General features: G+C 47.8%; 1 protein-coding gene across 3 annotated transcripts; it reads right to left on the minus strand.

The window, feature by feature from the left end:
• Positions 1-142: 142 nt before the first annotated feature.
• LOC117962639 (threonine synthase-like 2) lies at positions 143-16,034 on the minus strand. Of its 3 annotated transcripts, none has more exons than XM_058985743.1 (9): positions 15,900-16,034; positions 14,800-15,029; positions 10,312-10,506; positions 4,245-4,397; positions 2,925-3,155; positions 2,109-2,257; positions 1,665-1,790; positions 616-770; positions 143-521 (listed from the first exon to the last, which is right to left on the minus strand). In XM_058985743.1, the coding sequence occupies exons 2-9, from the start codon at positions 15,020-15,022 to the stop codon at positions 305-307; spliced, it is 1,449 nt and encodes a 482-aa protein (XP_058841726.1). In that variant the 5' UTR covers positions 15,023-15,029; positions 15,900-16,034; the 3' UTR covers positions 143-304. The 3 variants fall into 3 exon arrangements, with proteins under 3 accessions (XP_058841726.1, XP_058841731.1, XP_058841736.1); XM_058985748.1 differs by having other exon boundaries at positions 14,800-15,044; positions 15,900-16,019; XM_058985753.1 differs by lacking the exons at positions 14,800-15,029; positions 15,900-16,034 and adding an exon at positions 14,620-14,793.
• Positions 16,035-20,877: the final 4,843 nt, after the last annotated feature.

A 20,877-nucleotide genomic window follows, 5' to 3' on the forward strand; every position in this document is an offset into this window, starting at 1 on the left:
TGCACAATTATCCTGTGCCTCTAACTGACACTTCAATTAAAACACGTGTTTTGGCTACAGTTTAATCTGTAATAAAAAAAAAAGGTTTTCAATATTGTCTTTTGAAACAAAAAAAGAAATGAAATCAGTAGAGTAGCAGTAACAATGTTATTATTATTTTTATTTATTTATTTATTTATTTTTTTGCCAGATTTTCTAAGCAGCAAGGGTCACATTTACATTTCTGAAAAACATTTTTAAATGTTTTCAGAACTGGATTATTCCACAGTAAAATACTGAAATTGTCCAGTATGTGTAAGGTGAGCTACACGGAGTTCCCTCCTTTCCTGGTGCTGGAGATGAGCTCAATCTTCTCTCTCAGGATTCCTTCCCAGCATTCCCCTCTCCTCATCGGGGTGGAGTGTGTCACCATGGTTTCCAGGGCTCGGATTTCCGCAGGGATCTCGGGGGTTAGTCCCGCCTTCAGCACTGCATCCTGGAACTTCGCCGCAGAGGCAGTTGCTAGGCAACACCTGGGAAGACTGAACAACAATATTATATTGTTTGTTTTATTGTTAGTTGCTTGTTTAACAGGTACGAAGCCCCAGTTCCTGCTGTGAGCGTCTAAAGCTGTACCTGGCGTGTTTGAGCTGCTGCTGCTGCTGGTAATGATGCTGCACTGCGACCGCAGAGTGGGGGCACAGCAGGTAGTGGTTCTCCTCCCAGCATCTCCTCATGGTCTCCACGATGTCTCTGTCCGTCACTGACCGGGAGGACACCACCTCTGAGACCTGGGGCATAGCAACACACCGGGGTCATCCCCAGGTCAGACTGCAGCACGGACCGACAAGAGGCACTTGGATCTTTTCATAGAGTCTCAAACTGAGTTAATTCAGTTCTACTGTTCCTTTACCTTGATGCCTGCAATCCTGCAGAGTGGTTCTGACTGCAGTTACTGAAATGTTGTTTTCATTTTTTTTTTTCATGTGTGTTAAGGTGCTTTGAGTACGGCTTCAGGAGCTGCTAGATCAGCCAGCGTCTTTTATATTAGTAAGTACCAGCACCATCTAGTGCACAGCTGTGTATTGCCAGAACAACACATTTAACTTAATCCAAAGTAGCAGCTCACTAGATGGCACTGGCTCTTCCATTGGTTAATCCAGCCTGTTACGTCAATGGCAGCCAACTAGAGTGGAAGAGCAGTTCCTGAACTCCTCAACACAGACTTATAAAAAAATAACATGTAAAGAACACAGCACCCGAGTAACCGGGTTATATGGATTCAAAATCTTACTTTTATTATCCAAAGAATACAAACTGAGAAAAGCAAGCATGCTTTTGAGTATAATGCACCTGTGTCATGTGAATGAAATGCCAAACAAAGCGTTTGTGAGCTTTTTTATTAGGGCAGTCTGATATTCACTATATACAGTACAGGGCTCCCCCTGTATAAGGCTGTAGTCAGGAGTCATAGCTAACAGACCTTGGAATGTGTGTTCTGCCTTCTAACAAGAACACATGCTGGTGTAAGGACACTGTGGGGCAAATGGGAGGCAGGACTGTAGGGCTAATAGAAAGAGCCACTTATTACGAGGGAGCACTGTAGGGTGTAAATGTGCAGTTTTGAAAGAAAAACACATTTTATCAAATATGTATTTTCTTTTATTTAAAAACATGATACTGACCGTCTTGTGCAAACCTGGTGGTAATCTCAGCTTCCCTGTGGAGTAGAACTCCTCCATCAGCCCTTTCATCAAGCTGCTATCCATTCCAGACAACAGCCAGAACACCCGCTCCATATTGTAGGGGTCCTGGAAAACACCAAGCGAGAGCGGAACACTGAGCCACCCGCACAGCGTGGGCTGTTACAGCACAGAGAAGCAGTAGCACCAGTCTGTTCAGATGGTTCACTTGAGCTTGATATTTGGGGGACAATATCACTTTTTACCATACTGTGCCGTTCCATGAAAACGGTCCGCTTCTTACACTGGTTTGTCATTAGTATTAGACTAATGAAAAGTGTCATTTTTTTCTGGTGATGTCAAGAAGTTTGATTATTAAATTATACTACAGCAGTGTGTGTGTGTAAGGATGAACGGAGGCTGCCGTTCCCTGTGTAGGATCCTCACCTGGATATCGATGGCTGGAGCCAGCGTGTGCTTCACAGACTCGGATAGGGAGAAATCCCCAAGCTGAACGGCCCTGTGGATGATATCATTCTCATTCACCACGGCAACGAGGCGCACAGGCAGGCCCATCTTCACTGCCACACACCCAGCTGCAGGAAGTCAGTTACTATTAGAGTGGAGTGGGGATTTCATAACAAGTACATGCATAGCTTCAGTTCATCAGTGAACTGAAGGACTGGGAGGGAGGCAGTGTGTCCCTGAGCTCTAACCACTAGACACGCTGCCTCCCTCCCAGTCCCTCAGCTCTAACCACTAGACACACTGCCTCCCTCCCAGTCCCTCAGCTCTAACCACTAGACACACTGCCTCCCTCCCAGTCCCTCAGCTCTAACCACTAGACACACTGCCTCCCTCCCAGTCCCTCAGCTCTAACCACTAGACACACTGCCTCCCTCCCAGTCCCTCAGCTCTAACCACTAGACACGCTGCCTCCCTCCCAGTCCCTCAGCTCTAACCACTAGACACGCTGCCTCCCTCCCAGTCCCTCAGCTCTAACCACTAGACATGCTGCCTCCCTCCCAGTCCCTCAGCTCTAACCACTAGACACGCTGCCTCCCTCCCAGTCCCTCAGCTCTAACCACTAGACTCGCTGCCTCCCTCCCAGTCCCTCAGCTCTAACCACTAGACACGCTGCCTCCCTCCCAGTCCCTCAGCTCTAACCACTAGACACACTGCCTCCCTCCCAGTCCCTCAGCTCTAACCACTAGACACACTGCCTCCCTCCCAGTCCCTCAGCTCTGGATTTTCCCTGTGTACCTGTGATGTTCCCAGCTCCCCCAGTGGGCACCACTATCTCCACTTCAGGCAGCGGTGAGTTCTCCAGTGAGGGTGCGCACTGAAAGTAGGCGTAGAAGAAGTGTGCCACCTGCACCATGATCCGAGCCCAGTTCACAGAGTTCAGACTCATCAGCCCGTGCTGCTCCACAAACCCAGCGTCGGAGAACAGCTTCCGGATCGGCACGTCGATGTCATCAGAGGTGCCATCAGCTGCAGGGGCGAGAAACAACAGCCATTCTCCCCTGACCCTTTTCAATGCAGTACCACTACCAACCACCTGATGGCACTGGTTTACATGGGCTTTTCTAACAATTTCCAGCGTAGCCTCGTACCTGTAACCCTAATTCATTAATTCACCTTATTGAAGAATCCCAGAGGAAGGGGTGTTCCATGTAACATTGCAACTAACCAACACAATACAGTGGGCTGGATTCTCAAAGCTATTTACTCCAAACTGTCATTAGTGCAATTCTTACCTGAAAGGGGGAAAAAAAAAAAAAACGCCATTACAATTCTGAAACAAACAGGAAACAACTTAAGACTACTTAAAGGTTATTCAGTTAAGTCTTAGTTGTTTGTATCTGGTTTGGTAACTTTATTGGGTGTGTTTTTCCTTTGTACTAATGTTGATTTGGAGTAAACAACTTTGAAAATTTAGCCCAGTACCTTCTAAAATATATTTGTTACATGTTTGAAGAAATCTAGCCCCCTAACCCTCATCTGTAATAAGCCCTGGTTTACATGGTACAGAAACAAGTAGTTCCTGTGAAGTCTGGTAACCCTGGATCCTGGAATGCAGTAAGAATACCGGAATCAGTGTTAACCACTAGACTTTACAGAATCAAAAATAAAAACAGTTTTTCACTAGAACTGTGATTTTGTTTTTTAATGAGCTCAAACCCAAGTGAACACCTGGTACTACACAAGGTTAAATACATCTCTGTTTGCAAGCCATGCTTTCAGTTAGTGTTGCACTTGCTTGGCCACTTCACCGGGCCGGTGAAGTCGTCCCCACCTCTTCGATGGCTTCTTTCCTGTCAATAACAGCCAGCAAGATACCCAAAAACACTGCTGGGTTGAAATGACTTAGTAAAACAGCAACACACCAAAAACATTGCTGGGTTGAAATGACTTAGTAAAATAGCAACAGACATCCTGGAAGGCAAGGAGAGCAAACAGAGCTTTCTTAACCTAGTTCAGAACCAGGTGTTTTAAAATCATGTTTTAAAATTCAAATCTCTCTTTTTTGCTTTCGTGCCCAGTGCAGGGCTCTGACCTCACAGCCGCTCATGCACTGACCTGCAAACACGTGCACGTTGTCCTCCTTGACGGTGGTCATCTGCAGCTCCTGCACAGGGGTGCAGCGCCCCTTTGGGAAGGTCACGATGATGTCGACCCCCTCCATCCCGCGCACGCTCTCGATAGCTGAGCTCCCCGTGTCTCCGGAGGTCCCTGCATGAAGAGAAGCTGCGGGAGTGAGTGCTGGTATCCCTGCTTCTCCGTACCTGCCCCTCGAAAAGCCTACCGCAGTATTTCTGCAGTTTCCTATGCAAGTGTTTACCATGTTTTGCAATCCCTTTGCAGACTTGACTTTCCTGTGCTTCAAAATGCTTTCACTACGCTGCACTTTGCTGTTCTTTTGTCTTTGTGCAACACAGTAAACTTTTCTAATAGTACAGCTGATAAACTCATATATAAAAAGTACTGTGCATTTTATGATAAAAGCATGACATTTTCTACAGTCTTTCTACACACCCTGAGGTTTATTTTCAGAAGTGGAGCCATCTCAGATTTGACTTCTGATGACCTTGAGAGGTCAATGACCTCGGACAACAATTGTTTGCTATTTTAGCACCGAATGTCATAAAACATGATCATAACTCCCTAAATGACATCGTTTTATGTGTATTTCTGGGTCCTGGAACACTATTTGTCACATGTGAAATCACTGGAGGTTTGACCTCTGTTGACCTCACTCAGGGCTCACATGTGCTGTCCGATTGGGAAGGTGTAATGAATGCCACAAATAAAACAGTTTATTAGAAATGTGGGGTCTACATGTACAATAGATATAGACACAGATACCTATCTGATGCAAAGATCTAAAGAACTGGTAGGTCCGAGTAATGATCTAAGTACTAGCTTAGTGCTAACCTTCTCCAGAACAGGAGCAGAGGGCAGTGCACTTGCATTGCTCAGTGCATTCCTTCCTACACCCACAGTGAATGAGTTCACAGCACGACTGTGATGCTTCTGGAAGGGTGGTCCACAGTGAATGAGTTCACAGCACGACTGTGATGCTTCTGGAAGGATGGTCTACAGTGAATGAGTTCATAGCACGACTGTGATGCTTCTGGAAGGGTGGTCCACAGTGAATGAGTTCATAGCACGACTGCGATGCTTCTGGAAGGGTGGTCCACAGTGAATGAGTTCATAGCACGACTGTGATGCTTCTGGAAGGGTGGTCCACAGTGAATGAGTTCACAGCACGACTGTGATGCTTCTGGAAGGGTGGTCCACAGTGAATGAGTTCATAGCACGACTGTGATGCTTCTGGAAGGGTGGTCCACAGTGAATGAGTTCATAGCACGACTGTGATGCTTCTGGAAGGGTGGTCCACAGTGAATGAGTTCACAGCACGACTGTGATGCTTCTGGAAGGGTGGTCCACAGTGAATGAGTTCATAGCACGACTGTGATGTTTCTGGAAGGGTGGTCCACAGTGAATGAGTTCATAGCTTGACTGTGATGATTCTGGAAGGGTGGTCCACAGTGAATGAGTTCATAGCACGACTGCGATGCTTCTGGAAGGGTGGTCCACAGTGAATGAGTTCACAGCACGACTGCGATGCTTCTGGAAGGGTGGTCCACAGTGAATGAGTTCATAGCACGACTGCGATGCTTCTGGAAGGGTGGTCCACAGTGAATGAGTTCATAGCACGACTGTGATGCTTCTGGAAGGGTGGTCCACAGTGAATGAGTTCATAGCACGACTGTGATGCTTCTGGAAGGGTGGTCCACAGTGAATGAGTTCATAGCACGACTGCGATGCTTCTGGAAGGGTGGTCCACAGTGAATGAGTTCACAGCACGACTGTGATGCTTCTGGAAGGGTGGTCCACAGTGAATGAGTTCATAGCACGACTGCGATGCTTCTGGAAGGGTGGTCCACAGTGAATGAGTTCATAGCACGACTGTGATGCTTCTGGAAGGGTGGTCCACAGTGAATGAGTTCATAGTACGACTGTGATGCTTCTGGAAGGGTGGTCCACAGTGAATGAGTTCACAGCACGACTGTGATGCTTCTGGAAGGGTGGTCCACAGTGAATGAGTTCATAGCACGACTGTGATGCTTCTGGAAGGGTGGTCCACAGTGAATGAGTTCATAGCACGACTGTGATGCTTCTGGAAGGGTGGTCCACAGTGAATGAGTTCACAGCACGACTGTGATGCTTCTGGAAGGGTGATCCACAGTGAATGAGTTCATAGCACGACTGTGATGCTTCTGGAAGGGTGGTCCACAGTGAATGAGTTCATAGCTTGACTGTGATGCTTCTGGAAGGATGGTCCACAGTGAATGAGTTCATAGCACGACTGCGATGCTTCTGGAAGGGTGGTCCACAGTGAATGAGTTCACAGCACGACTGTGATGCTTCTGGAAGGGTGGTCCACAGTGAATGAGTTCATAACACGACTGTGATGCGTCTGGAAGGGTGGTCCACAGTGAATGAGTTCATAGCACGACTGTGATGCTTCTGGAAGGGTGGTCCACAGTGAATGAGTTCACAGCACGACTGTGATGCTTCTGGAAGGGTGGTCCACAGTGAATGAGTTCACAGCACGACTGTGATGCTTCTGGAAGGGTGGTCCACAGTGAATGAGTTCACAGCACGACTGTGATGCTTCTGGAAGGGTGGTCCACAGTGAATGAGTTCATAGCACGACTGTGATGCTTCTGGAAGGGTGGTCCACAGTGAATGAGTTCACAGCACGACTGTGATGCTTCTGGAAGGGTGGTCCACAGTGAATGAGTTCATAGCTTGACTGTGATGCTTCTGGAAGGGTGGTCCACAGTGAATGAGTTCACAGCACGACTGTGATGCTTCTGGAAGGGTGGTCCACAGTGAATGAGTTCATAGCACGACTGTGATGCTTCTGGAAGGGTGTTCCACAGTGAATGAGTTCACAGCACGACTGTGATGCTTCTGGAAGGGTGGTCCACAGTGAATGAGTTCATAGCACGACTGTGATGCTTCTGGAAGGGTGGTCCACAGTGAATGAGTTCATAGCTTGACTGTGATGATTCTGGAAGGGTCGTCCACAGTGAATGAGTTCATAGCACGACTGCGATGCTTCTGGAAGGGTGGTCCACAGTGAATGAGTTCACAGCACGACTGTGATGCTTCTGGAAGGGTGGTCCACAGTGAATGAGTTCATAGCACGACTGCGATGCTTCTGGAAGGGTGGTCCACAGTGAATGAGTTCATAGCACGACTGTGATGCTTCTGGAAGGGTGGTCCACAGTGAATGAGTTCACAGCACGACTGTGATGCTTCTGGAAGGGTGGTCCACAGTGAATGAGTTCATAGCACGACTGTGATGCTTCTGGAAGGGTGGTCCACAGTGAATGAGTTCATAGCACGACTGTGATGCTTCTGGAAGGGTGGTCCACAGTGAATGAGTTCACAGCACGACTGTGATGCTTCTGGAAGGGTGGTCCACAGTGAATGAGTTCATAGCACGACTGTGATGCTTCTGGAAGGGTGGTCCACAGTGAATGAGTTCATAGCACGACTGTGATGCTTCTGGAAGGGTGGTCCACAGTGAATGAGTTCATAGCACGACTGTGATGCTTCTGGAAGGGTGATCCACAGTGAATGAGTTCACAGCACGATTGTGATGCTTCTGGAAGGGTGGTCCACAGTGAATGAGTTCATAGCACGACTGTGATGCCTCTAGAAGGGTGGTCCACAGTGAATGAGTTCACAGCACCACTGTGATGCTTCTGGAAGGGTGGTCCACAGTGAATGAGTTCATAGCACGACTGTGATGCTTCTGGAAGGGTGGTCCACAGTGAATGAGTTCACAGTATGACTGTGATGCTTCTGGAAGGGTGGTCCACAGTGAATGAGTTCATAGCACGACTGTGATGCTTCTGGAAGGGTGGTCCACAGTGAATGAGTTCATAGCACGACTGTGATGCTTCTGGAAGGGTGGTCCACAGTGAATGAGTTCATAGCACGACTGTGATGCTTCTGGAAGGGTGGTCCACAGTGAATGAGTTCATAGCACGACTGTGATGCTTCTGGAAGGGTGATCCACAGTGAATGAGTTCATAGCACGACTGTGATGCTTCTGGAAGGGTGGTCCACAGTGAATGAGTTCACAGCACGACTGTGATGCTTCTGGAAGGGTGATCCACAGTGAATGAGTTCACAGCACGACTGTGATGCTTCTGGAAGGGTGGTCCACAGTGAATGAGTTCACAGCACGACTGTGATGCTTCTGGAAGGGTGATCCACAGTGAATGAGTTCATAGCACGACTGTGATGCTTCTGGAAGGGTGGTCCACAGTGAATGAGTTCACAGCACGACTGTGATGCTTCTGGAAGGGTGATCCACAGTGAATGAGTTCACAGCACGACTGTGATGCTTCTGGAAGGGTGGTCCACAGTGAATGAGTTCACAGCACGACTGTGATGCTTCTGGAAGGGTGGTCCACAGTGAATGAGTTCATAGCACAAGTTCCTGAAACTGATCGAGGTGACCTGCTAATGATTTGTAGCCGCTGCCAGTGAGTGCCTTGGTTGATTTAGCTGGACCGTGCAAAGCTTCCCCAGCCTCTTCTGATAAAGCACACACAGATCCCAATCTGCCAGCTGGCTTGGAGGGCTTGGGTTTAGGTGTGGTAGGGTCTACCAGGATGTGACGCTTTGCCATGGTGATAGGTGAGGAGAGGGCACGAACACCAGAGAAAAAGGTTCAATACAATTGTCTCTAATACCAATTATGTAATCAATTTGAATACCTGTTCAACCTGTTGTTTTGAACTTGGATTAGTTATAATTAATTACCCAAGTGAACTTGACTGAAACTTTTTATTGAGGATGATTTGTGTCTCTATTTAGCGACACCTGTTGTGCAGATCTGAATATTCTGTTTTTTCCCTCTGATAAAGACAAAAATGTATCTGCTTTGTATATAACATGGACTTTTAATTTACTTCAATGAAGTTTGATGATTTTACTGAATCCACTCGTGACTAATGAACGAAAGAAACACGAGTTAGTGTGTTAATATTTACTACACCGGCTGCCAGCGCTAAAGAGGTGCTGATCATGCACAAGAAACTCACCTGCAGCATACAAGCATGTCACAATGGTGTAGTATTGCACTGTGCAATTATAAAAAAAATATAAAATAAATATTCTCAGAACACAAGGATTTATCATGTTCTTAAAATACTTGTTATTTCTTCAAAATAGTTTGTGTTTCCTCAAAATACTTTTTGTTTCCTTAAAATATTTTTTGTGTTTTTAAAAATATTTTTAAAAATTCCAAAAACATTCTGAGGACTCAAAAAATATTTTGTGTGTGTTCAAAATATTTTTGGAATTTAAAAAAAATATTTTTGGTGTTTTCAAAATACTTTTTGTGTCCTTAAAACATTTTTTGATGTCCTGCAGGTTTCACCTCCACCTTACTGCACGCGTGCCGCGTGAGATCAATAATGGTCACGAGAGGTCAATACTGATTGACCTCTCAATGGCCACTATTCTGATAAATGTATGGTGGCTTCTGCATTATTATGTACATATAAACTCTGTGGGACAGAACAAAAGCATAATGCTCATAAAAGTGGTTTATCTTTTTATTTGTATGTATTATGATGCAGGGTTCAGACAAGTGAAAATCAGCATTGTCCAAACTCACTGACCTCTCAAGGTCATCAGAAGTCAAATCTGAGATGGCTCCACTTCTGAAAATAAACCTCAGGGTGTGTAGAAAGACTGTAGAAGATGTCATGCTTTTATCATAAAATGCACGATACGTTTGCTTGTCAGCTGTACTATAAGGGTGGATGTTCCTGAGCAGCATGTTGTTTAACTCTTCCGGGCTTAATGGGTTTATGAGGTCGCCCCCTATCCACAGCTCTTCCCTAAAACACAGACACACGTTGGAATCTAAGCAGGACTGGGTCTGGTCCCACCTAGTATACCAGGCAGCTGCTTAAAAGCAAGGGGAGTTTGCAGACATTTAGTTTTGGACAGGAAAATACAACATCACTATTAGGAGCACCTATAAGCCAGTAGTACAGGACAGCAGGATCCCGGGAAGGAAACCAGGCTGTTGAAGATCTCTACGTACCGACCACGATGGTGGCGTGTCTGTTGAGCTTGCTCAGGAAGTAGCGCAGGAACTGCCCCACGCAGGACATGGCCAGGTCCTTGAAGGCCAGCGTAGCCCCGTGCCACAACTCCACCACACGAAGTCCGTCCTTCAGCCTGGCCACACGCACCACCTCTGCCAGCGGGAACCGGCTGAACGCTGTGCTGAGGAGAGCTAAGAGCACAGGACACAGGAATCACTCACTGAGCAGAGAGAGCACAGGACACTGGAATCACTCACTGAGCAGAGAGAGCACAGGGCACAGGAATCACTCACTGAGCAGAGAGAGCACAGGACACTGGAATCACTCACTGAGCACAGAGAGCACAGGACACAGGAATCACTCACTGACAGAGAGAGCACAGGACACAGGAATCACTCACTGAGCAGAGAGAGCACAGGACACTGGAATCACTCACTGAGCACAGAGAGCACAGGACACTGGAATCACTCACTGAGCACAGAGAGCACAGGGCACAGGAATCACTCACTGAGCAGAGAGAGCACAGGACACAGGAATCACTCACTGAGCAGAGAGAGCACAGGACACTGGAATCACTCACTGAGCAGAGAGAACACAAGGCACAGGAATCACTCACTGAGCACAGAGAGAGCACAGGGCACAGGAATCACTCACTGAGCAGAGAGAGCACAGGGCACAGGAATCACTCACTGAGCAGAGAGAGCACAGGACACAGGAATCACTCACTGAGCAGAGAGAGCACAGGGCACAGGAATCACTCACTGAGCAGAGAGAGCACAGGACACAGGAATCACTCACTGAGCAGAGAGAGCACAGGGCACAGGAATCACTCACTGAGCAGAGAGAGCACAGGGCACAGGAATCACTCACTGAGCACAGAGAGCACAGGACACAGGAATCACTCACTGAGCACAGAGAGCACAGGACACAGGAATCACTCACTGAGCAGAGAGAGCACAGGGCACAGGAATCACTCACTGAGCAGAGAGAGCACAGGGCACAGGAATCACTCACTGAGCACAGAGAGCACAGGACACTGGAATCACTCACTGAGCACAGAGAGCACAGGACACAGGAATCACTCACTGAGCACAGAGAGCACAGGGCACAGGAATCACTCACTGAGCAGAGAGAGCACAGGGCACAGGAATCACTCACTGAGCAGAGAGAGCACAGGGCACAGGAATCACTCACTGAGCAGAGAGAGCACAGGGCACAGGAATCACTCACTGAGCACAGAGAACACAAGGCACAGGAATCACTCACTGAGCAGAGAGAGCACAGGACACAGGAATCACTCACTGAGCAGAGAGAGCACAGGGCACAGGAATCACTCACTGACAGAGAGAGCACAGGGCACAGGAATCACTCACTGAGCACAGAGAGCACAGGACACAGGAATCACTCACTGAGCAGAGAGAGCACAGGGCACAGGAATCACTCACTGACAGAGAGAGCACAGGGCACAGGAATCACTCACTGAGCAGAGAGAGCACAGGACACAGGAATCACTCACTGAGCACAGAGAGAGCACAGGGCACAGGAATCACTCACTGAGCAGAGAGAGCACAGGACACAGGAATCACTCACTGAGCAGAGAGAGCACAGGACACAGGAATCACTCACTGAGCAGAGAGAGCACAGGGCACAGGAATCACTCACTGACAGAGAGAGCACAGGGCACAGGAATCACTCACTGAGCACAGAGAGCACAGGGCACAGGAATCACTCACTGAGCACAGAGAGCACAGGGCACAGGAATCACTCACTGAGCAGAGAGAGCACAGGGCACAGGAATCACTCACTGAGCAGAGAGAGCACAGGACACTGGAATCACTCAGAGAGCACAGGGCACAGGAATCACTCACTGAGCACAGAGAGCACAGGACACAGGAATCACTCACTGACAGAGAGAGCACAGGGCACAGGAATCACTCACTGAGCACAGAGAGCACAGGGCACAGGAATCACTCACTGACAGAGAGAGCACAGGACACAGGAATCACTCACTGAGCAGAGAGAACACAAGGCACAGGAATCACTCACTGAGCACAGAGAGCACAGGGCACAGGAATCACTCACTGAGCACAGAGAGCACAGGGCACAGGAATCACTCACTGAGCAGAGAGCACAGGAATCACTCACTGAGCAGAGAGAGCACAGGACACAGGAATCACTCACTGAGCACAGAGAGCACAGGGCACAGGAATCACTCACTGAGCACAGAGAGCACAGGAATCACTCACTGAGCAGAGAGAGCACAGGACACAGGAATCACTCACTGAGCAGAGAGAGCACAGGACACAGGAATCACTCACTGAGCAGAGAGAGCACAGGACACTGGAATCACTCACTGAGCACAGAGAGAGCACAGGGCACAGGAATCACTCACTGAGCACAGAGAGCACAGGGCACAGGAATCACTCACTGAGCACAGAGAGAGCACAGGGCACAGGAATCACTCACTGAGCACAGAGAGAGCACAGGGCACAGGAATCACTCACTGAGCACAGAGAGCACAGGACACTGGAATCACTCACTGAGCACAGAGAACACAAGGCACAGGAATCACTCACTGAGCACAGAGAGCACAGGGCACAGGAATCACTCACTGAGCACAGAGAGAGCACAGGGCACAGGAATCACTCACTGAGCACAGAGAGAGCACAGGGCACAGGAATCACTCACTGAGCACAGAGAGCACAGGACACTGGAATCACTCACTGAGCACAGAGAACACAAGGCACAGGAATCACTCACTGAGCACAGAGAGCACAGGACACAGGAATCACTCACTGAGCAGAGAGAGCACAGGGCACAGGAATCACTCACTGAGCAGAGAGAGCACAGGGCACAGGAATCACTCACTGAGCAGAGAGAGCACAGGGCACAGGAATCACTCATTGAGCACAGAGAGCACAGGACACAGGAATCACTCACTGACAGAGAGAGCACAGGACACAGGAATCACTCACTGAGCAGAGAGAGCACAGGGCACAGGAATCACTCACTGAGCACAGAGAGAGCACAGGGCACAGGAATCACTCACTGAGCAGAGAGAGCACAGGGCACAGGAATCACTCACTGAGCAGAGAGAGCACAGGGCACAGGAATCACTCACTGAGCAGAGAGAGCACAGGGCACAGGAATCACTCACTGAGCACAGAGAACACAAGGCACAGGAATCACTCACTGAGCAGAGAGAGCACAGGGCACAGGAATCACTCACTGACAGAGAGAGCACAGGACACAGGAATCACTCACTGAGCAGAGAGAGCACAGGGCACAGGAATCACTCACTGAGCAGAGAGAGCACAGGGCACAGGAATCACTCACTGAGCAGAGAGAGCACAGGACACTGGAATCACTCACTGAGCACAGAGAGCACAGGGCACAGGAATCACTCACTGAGCAGAGAGAGCACAGGGCACAGGAATCACTCACTGAGCACAGAGAGAGCACAGGGCACAGGAATCACTCACTGAGCAGAGAGAGCACAGGACACTGGAATCACTCACTGAGCAGAGAGAGCACAGGACACTGGAATCACTCACTGAGCAGAGAGAGCACAGGACACAGGAATCACTCACTGAGCAGAGAGAGCACAGGACACTGGAATCACTCACTGAGCAGAGAGAGCACAGGGCACAGGAATCACTCACTGACAGAGAGAGCACAGGGCACAGGAATCACTCACTGACAGAGAGAGCACAGGACACAGGAATCACTCACTGAGCACAGAGAGCACAGGGCACAGGAATCACTCACTGAGCACAGAGAGCACAGGGCACAGGAATCACTCACTGAGCAGAGAGAGCACAGGGCACAGGAATCACTCACTGAGCACAGAGAGAGCACAGGACACTGGAATCACTCACTGAGCACAGAGAGCACAGGACACTGGAATCACTCACTGAGCAGAGAGAGCACAGGACACTGGAATCACTCACTGAGCACAGAGAGCACAGGGCACAGGAATCACTCACTGTTTAACTACACTTCTGCAAACACAATATACAGATTTTTTTATAGAAATCTACAGAACATAAACGAAATGGCTGGTTCATTTAAGCACCATAAAAACAAGTTAATTATACCAGTTTTCGCCATTTTCAGTTATTTCTGACCTGCTGAGCTGGTGAGTCCCTGAAAAATAAATACTGCAAAGGAGAGCTGTGTGAGATGTGAGACAGGCTTATCAGCCAGGTCCGCTCTGGGGATGAGGTGCTGGGGGATGAAGAGAGAGCAGACCTCCTGCACCAGCTCAGTGTAGGAGAGCTGTGTGAGATGAGAGGCAGGCTTACCGGCCAGGTCCGCTCTGGGGATGAAGAGAGAGCAGACCTCCTGCACCAGCTCAGTGTAGGAGAGCTGTGTGAGATGAGAGGCAGGCTTACCGGCCAGGTCCGCTCTGGGGATGAAGAGAGAGCAGACCTCCTGCACCAGCTCAGTGTAGGAGAGCTGTGTGAGATGAGAGGCAGGCTTACCGGCCAGGTCCGCTCTGGGGATGAGGTGCTGGGGGATGAAGAGAGAGCAGACCTCCTGCACCAGCTCAGTGTAGGACAGCCGGCTCCAGCTCCGCAGGGTGGCAGTGTCCAGCGCCGGGATCTCCTCAGGCATGAAGAGTCCTCCATCCGGAGCGAAGCCAGAGAACAGCACCGCCTGGAAGTCCCAGCGCAGCACCCCTCCACGTGTGCTACAGTAACGCATGCTGGACCTGGACAGGAGAATGCTGGGTCAGATCAATACAAGATCGTTCATATTTGAATGACTGGATAACCGGCAAATCCTTAAAAAAACTAAATTTAGAGAGAGGACACAGTACAGACCATGCATATGTACAAAGCGCTTATTTATTAATGAATGCATGTGTGTGTGTATTCATGTATGTGTGTGTGTGTATTTATGTATGTGTGTGTATGTATGTTTGCATGTATGTGTACTTTTATATAACAATATTTAAACTCAGAATACTCCTGAACGTCGTTTATTATTTACTTCTTAGCAGACGCCCTTATCCAGGGCGACTTACAATTGTTACAAGACATCACATTATACATTATTTCACATTATACAGATATCACATTATTTATTTATATTTTTTTATACAATTCCCCATTTATACAGTTGGGTTTTTACTGGAGCAATCTAGGTAAAGTACCTTGCTCAAGGGTACAGCAGCAGTGTCCCCCATCCTGGGATTGAACCCCCGACCCTCCGGTAAAGAGTCCAGAGCCCTAACCACTACTGCACACTGCTGCCCTAGTTCAATGTCAATAATAATAAATACTACTACTACGACTACTACTACTACTAATAATAATAATAATGGTATAATAATAATAATCTTCACAATGACATATTTAATTCAAGACTTTAAACCTCGTGTTTTATTAGAAGTCGTAGTATAAAAGAGAGATCTCTTTTTTTAAATACGAAGTTTCACTGCTGTGCTGTGCAGACATGCCCTAAGTTTCACATTGCAGTAATCGAGGCTGCGATCCTCGCTTAAATCCGCTACACTTGCTTGATGCTCATGTATCAAAGCTTTTCGTATGCTCAAAGCAAACAATAAAAAACTAGTTACCGGGGTCTGTGTGTGTGTCTGCTGGAAGGACTGTGGCCGTGTGTACAGCAGCACGCTGACCAGCACTTCGAGACTGCGTGGACTTTGTCTTCATATCACGAGACTGTCGGAAGCGAGGCGAACAGCTTCCAGAGTGCAGGACAGTGAAGGAGGGGACACGGGAGCGCCCTCTGCTGGCTCTCAGGAGACACACTCTCGTCCAGGATACATACTGTATATTTCCAGAGTAGTTTGAAGGCTTTGCATTTCAGTTTCAAGTTAAGATGTCTGAAGAATCAATAATAATAATAATAATAATAATAATAATAATAATAATAATAATCTTAACAACCACCACAAAATAATGATTAATATGATTATTTTTAACAGATATTACTGTACTTAAAAAGTATTTAACTTGTATATTTATTATTTTCAGTATTATCAGTATTTTACTCTAAACTCACCTTACCCTGTGTCTCAACTAGCCCCGGTCTCCCCTACATTGTACCTTACTCGCTGTGGCATTGCAGACATGCTGGGCAACATGAGGCACACACAACAAGAAACATGTCTCACTCACTCAATCAATCAATCAATCAATCAACCTGCATTTTATATAGCGCCTTTCATAGTGGAGCACCATCACAAAGCAATTTACAAGATGCAGTAACAACAATGCATAATACATTAAGTACAGGAAAAAAAAAGTTAGAAGCAGCAAAGACGCAACAGCTAACAGATATCAGGCTTAAAGAGCATGGAAAGCAAGAGAGAACAGGCGGGTCTTGAGAGTTGATTTAAAGAGAGTGACGGTGGGAGCATCACGCACCAAAGCTGGGAGAGAGTTTCAAAGAGTCGGAGCACTTTTGCTTGGGGATAACAAGCAGGCCAGAGTCGGAGGACCTCAGCTCATCTGTTTTACAGATATAGTGTTTTATGTGATACACCGCCATTAATGATTGTGTCCCCTGCTGCTGAGGCCAGGTTAAAAGCTCTAGAACCACGAATGCAGATGAGCCCGGCTTTTAGCACAGAGGTTAAGACGCTCGGTTGGTGTGTGAGCAGCTGTGGGGAATATATAATTACATTCTGAGATTTTGAGAAACAAAGCAAGTTCTTATGTGCCTCTATTACAGTGGAGCACACCGAAGGTCATTGTAGCCCCAGGCGTTTGTTACAATCACACCCTCATAGATCTAACTGAACCGACTCCACGCTGGTCATTGAAGCCCCAGGCGTTTGTTACATTCATACCCTCATAGATCTAACTGAACCGACTCCACGAAGGTCATTGTAGCCCCAGGCGTTTGTTACATTCATACCCTCATAGATCTAACTGAACCGACTCCACGAATGTCATTGTAGCCCCAGACGTTTGTTACATTCACACCCTCATAGATCTAACTGAACCGACTCCACGAAGGTCATTGTAGCCCCAGGCGTTTGTTACATTCATACCCTCATAGATCTAACTGAACCGACTCCACGAAGGTCATTGTAGCCCCAGGCGTTTGTTACAATCACACCCTCATAGATCTAACTGAACCGACTCCACGAAGGTCATTGTAGCCCCAGGCGTTTGTTACATTCACACCCTCATAGATCTAACTGAACCGACTCCACGAAGGTCATTGTAGCCCCAGGCGTTTGTTACATTCACACCCTCATAGATCTAACTGAACCGACTCCACGAAGGTCATTGTAGCCCCAGGCGTTTGTTACATTCATACCCTCATAGATCTAACTGAACCGACTCCACGAAGGTCATTGTAGCCCCAGGCGTTTGTTACATTCATACCCTCATAGATCTAACTGAACCGACTCCACGAAGGTCATTGTAGCCCCAGGCGTTTGTTACATTCACACCCTCATAGATCTAACTGAACCGACTCCACGAAGGTCATTGTAGCCCCAGGCGTTTGTTACATTCACACCCTCATAGATCTAACTGAACCGACTCCACGAAGGTCATTGTAGCCCCAGGCGTTTGTTACATTCATACCCTCATAGATCTAACTGAACCGACTCCACGAAGGTCATTGTAGCCCCAGGCGTTTGTTACATTCACACCCTCATAGATCTAACTGAACCGACTCCACGAAGGTCATTGCAGCCCCAGGCGTTTGTTACATTCACACCCTCATAGATCTAACTGAACCGACTCCACGCTGGTCATTGTAGCCCCAGACGTTTGTTACAATCACACCCTCATAGATCTAACTGAACCGACTCCACGAATGTCATTGTAGCCCCAGGCGTTTGTTACATTCACACCCTCATAGATCTAACTGAACCGACTCCACGCTGGTCATTGTAGCCCCAGGCGTTTGTTACATTCATACCCTCATAGATCTAACTGAACCGACTCCACGAAGGTCATTGTAGCCCCAGGCGTTTGTTACATTCACACCCTCATAGATCTAACTGAACCGACTCCACGAATGTCATTGTAGCCCCAGGCGTTTGTTACATTCACACCCTCATAGATCTAACTGAACCGACTCCACGAAGGTCATTGTAGCCCCAGGCGTTTGTTACATTCATACCCTCATAGATCTAACTGAACCGACTCCACGAAGGTCATTGTAGCCCCAGGCGTTTGTTACATTCATACCCTCATAGATCTAACTGAACCGACTCCACGAAGGTCATTGTAGCCCCAGGCGTTTGTTACATTCACACCCTCATAGATCTAACTGAACCGACTCCACGAAGGTCATTGCAGCCCCAGGCGTTTGTTACATTCACACCCTCATAGATCTAACTGAACCGACTCCACGAAGGTCATTGTAGCCCCAGGCGTTTGTTACATTCATACCCTCATAGATCTAACTGAACCGACTCCACGAAGGTCATTGTAGCCCCAGGCGTTTGTTACATTCATACCCTCATAGATCTAACTGAACCGACTCCACGAAGGTCATTGTAGCCCCAGGCGTTTGTTACATTCACACCCTCATAGATCTAACTGAACCGACTCCACGAAGGTCATTGTAGCCCCAGGCGTTTGTTACAATCACACCCTCATAGATCTAACTGAACCGACTCCACGAATGTCATTGTAGCCCCAGGCGTTTGTTACAATCACACCCTCATAGATCTAACTGAACCGACTCCACGAAGGTCATTGTAGCCCCAGGCGTTTGTTACATTCATACCCTCATAGATCTAACTGAACCGACTCCACGAAGGTCATTGTAGCCCCAGGCGTTTGTTACATTCACACCCTCATAGATCTAACTGAACCGACTCCACGAAGGTCATTGTAGCCCCAGGCGTTTGTTACATTCACACCCTCATAGATCTAACTGAACCGACTCCACGCAGGTCATTGTAGCCCCAGGCGTTTGTTACATTCACACCCTCATAGATCTAACTGAACCGACTCCACGCAGGTCATTGTAGCCCCAGGCGTTTGTTACATTCACACCCTCATAGATCTAACTGAACCGACTCCACGAAGGTCATTGTAGCCCCAGGCGTTTGTTACATTCACACCCTCATAGATCTAACTGAACCGACTCCACGAAGGTCATTGTAGCCCCAGGCGTTTGTTACAATCACACCCTCATAGATCTAGCTGAACCGACTCCACGAATGTCATTGTAGCCCCAGGCGTTTGTTACATTCACACCCTCATAGATCTAACTGAACCGACTCCACGAAGGTCATTGTAGCCCCAGGCGTTTGTTACATTCATACCCTCATAGATCTAACTGAACCGACTCCACGAAGGTCATTGTAGCCCCAGGCGTTTGTTACATTCATACCCTCATAGATCTAACTGAACCGACTCCACGAAGGTCATTGTAGCCCCAGGCGTTTGTTACAATCACACCCTCATAGATCTAACTGAACCGACTCCACGAAGGTCATTGTAGCCCCAGGCGTTTGTTACATTCACACCCTCATAGATCTAACTGAACCGACTCCACGAAGGTCATTGTAGCCCCAGGCGTTTGTTACAATCACACCCTCATAGATCTAACTGAACCGACTCCACGAAGGTCATTGTAGCCCCAGGCGTTTGTTACATTCACACCCTCATAGATCTAACTGAACCGACTCCACGCTGGTCATTGTAGCCCCAGGCGTTTGTTACATTCATACCCTCATAGATCTAACTGAACCGACTCCACGAAGGTCATTGTAGCCCCAGGCGTTTGTTACATTCACACCCTCATAGATCTAACTGAACCGACTCCACGAATGTCATTGTAGCCCCAGGCGTTTGTTACATTCACACCCTCATAGATCTAACTGAACCGACTCCACGAAGGTCATTGTAGCCCCAGGCGTTTGTTACATTCACACCCTCATAGATCTAACTGAACCGACTCCACGAAGGTCATTGTAGCCCCAGGCGTTTGTTACATTCACACCCTCATAGATCTAACTGAACCGACTCCACGAAGGTCATTGTAGCCCCAGGCGTTTGTTACATTCACACCCTCATAGATCTAACTGAACCGACTCCACGAAGGTCATTGTAGCCCCAGGCGTTTGTTACAATCACACCCTCATAGATCTAACTGAACCGACTCCACGAAGGTCATTGTAGCCCCAGGCGTTTGTTACATTCACACCCTCATAGATCTAACTGAACCGACTCCACGAAGGTCATTGTAGCCCCAGGCGTTTGTTACATTCACACCCTCATAGATCTAACTGAACCGACTCCACGAAGGTCATTGTAGCCCCAGGCGTTTGTTACAATCACACCCTCATAGATCTAACTGAACTGACTCCACGAAGGTCATTGTAGCCCCAGGCGTTTGTTACATTCATACCCTCATAGATCTAACTGAACCGACTCCACGAAGGTCATTGTAGCCCCAGGCGTTTGTTACATTCATACCCTCATAGATCTAACTGAACCGACTCCACGAAGGTCATTGCAGCCCCAGACGTTTGTTACATTCACACCCTCATAGATCTAACTGAACCGACTCCACGAAGGTCATTGTAGCCCCAGGCGTTTGTTACATTCATACCC

Source organism: Acipenser ruthenus, chromosome 2 (genome assembly GCF_902713425.1).
Source record: "Acipenser ruthenus chromosome 2, fAciRut3.2 maternal haplotype, whole genome shotgun sequence".
NCBI classification, from domain to species: Eukaryota; Metazoa; Chordata; class Actinopteri; order Acipenseriformes; family Acipenseridae; genus Acipenser; species Acipenser ruthenus.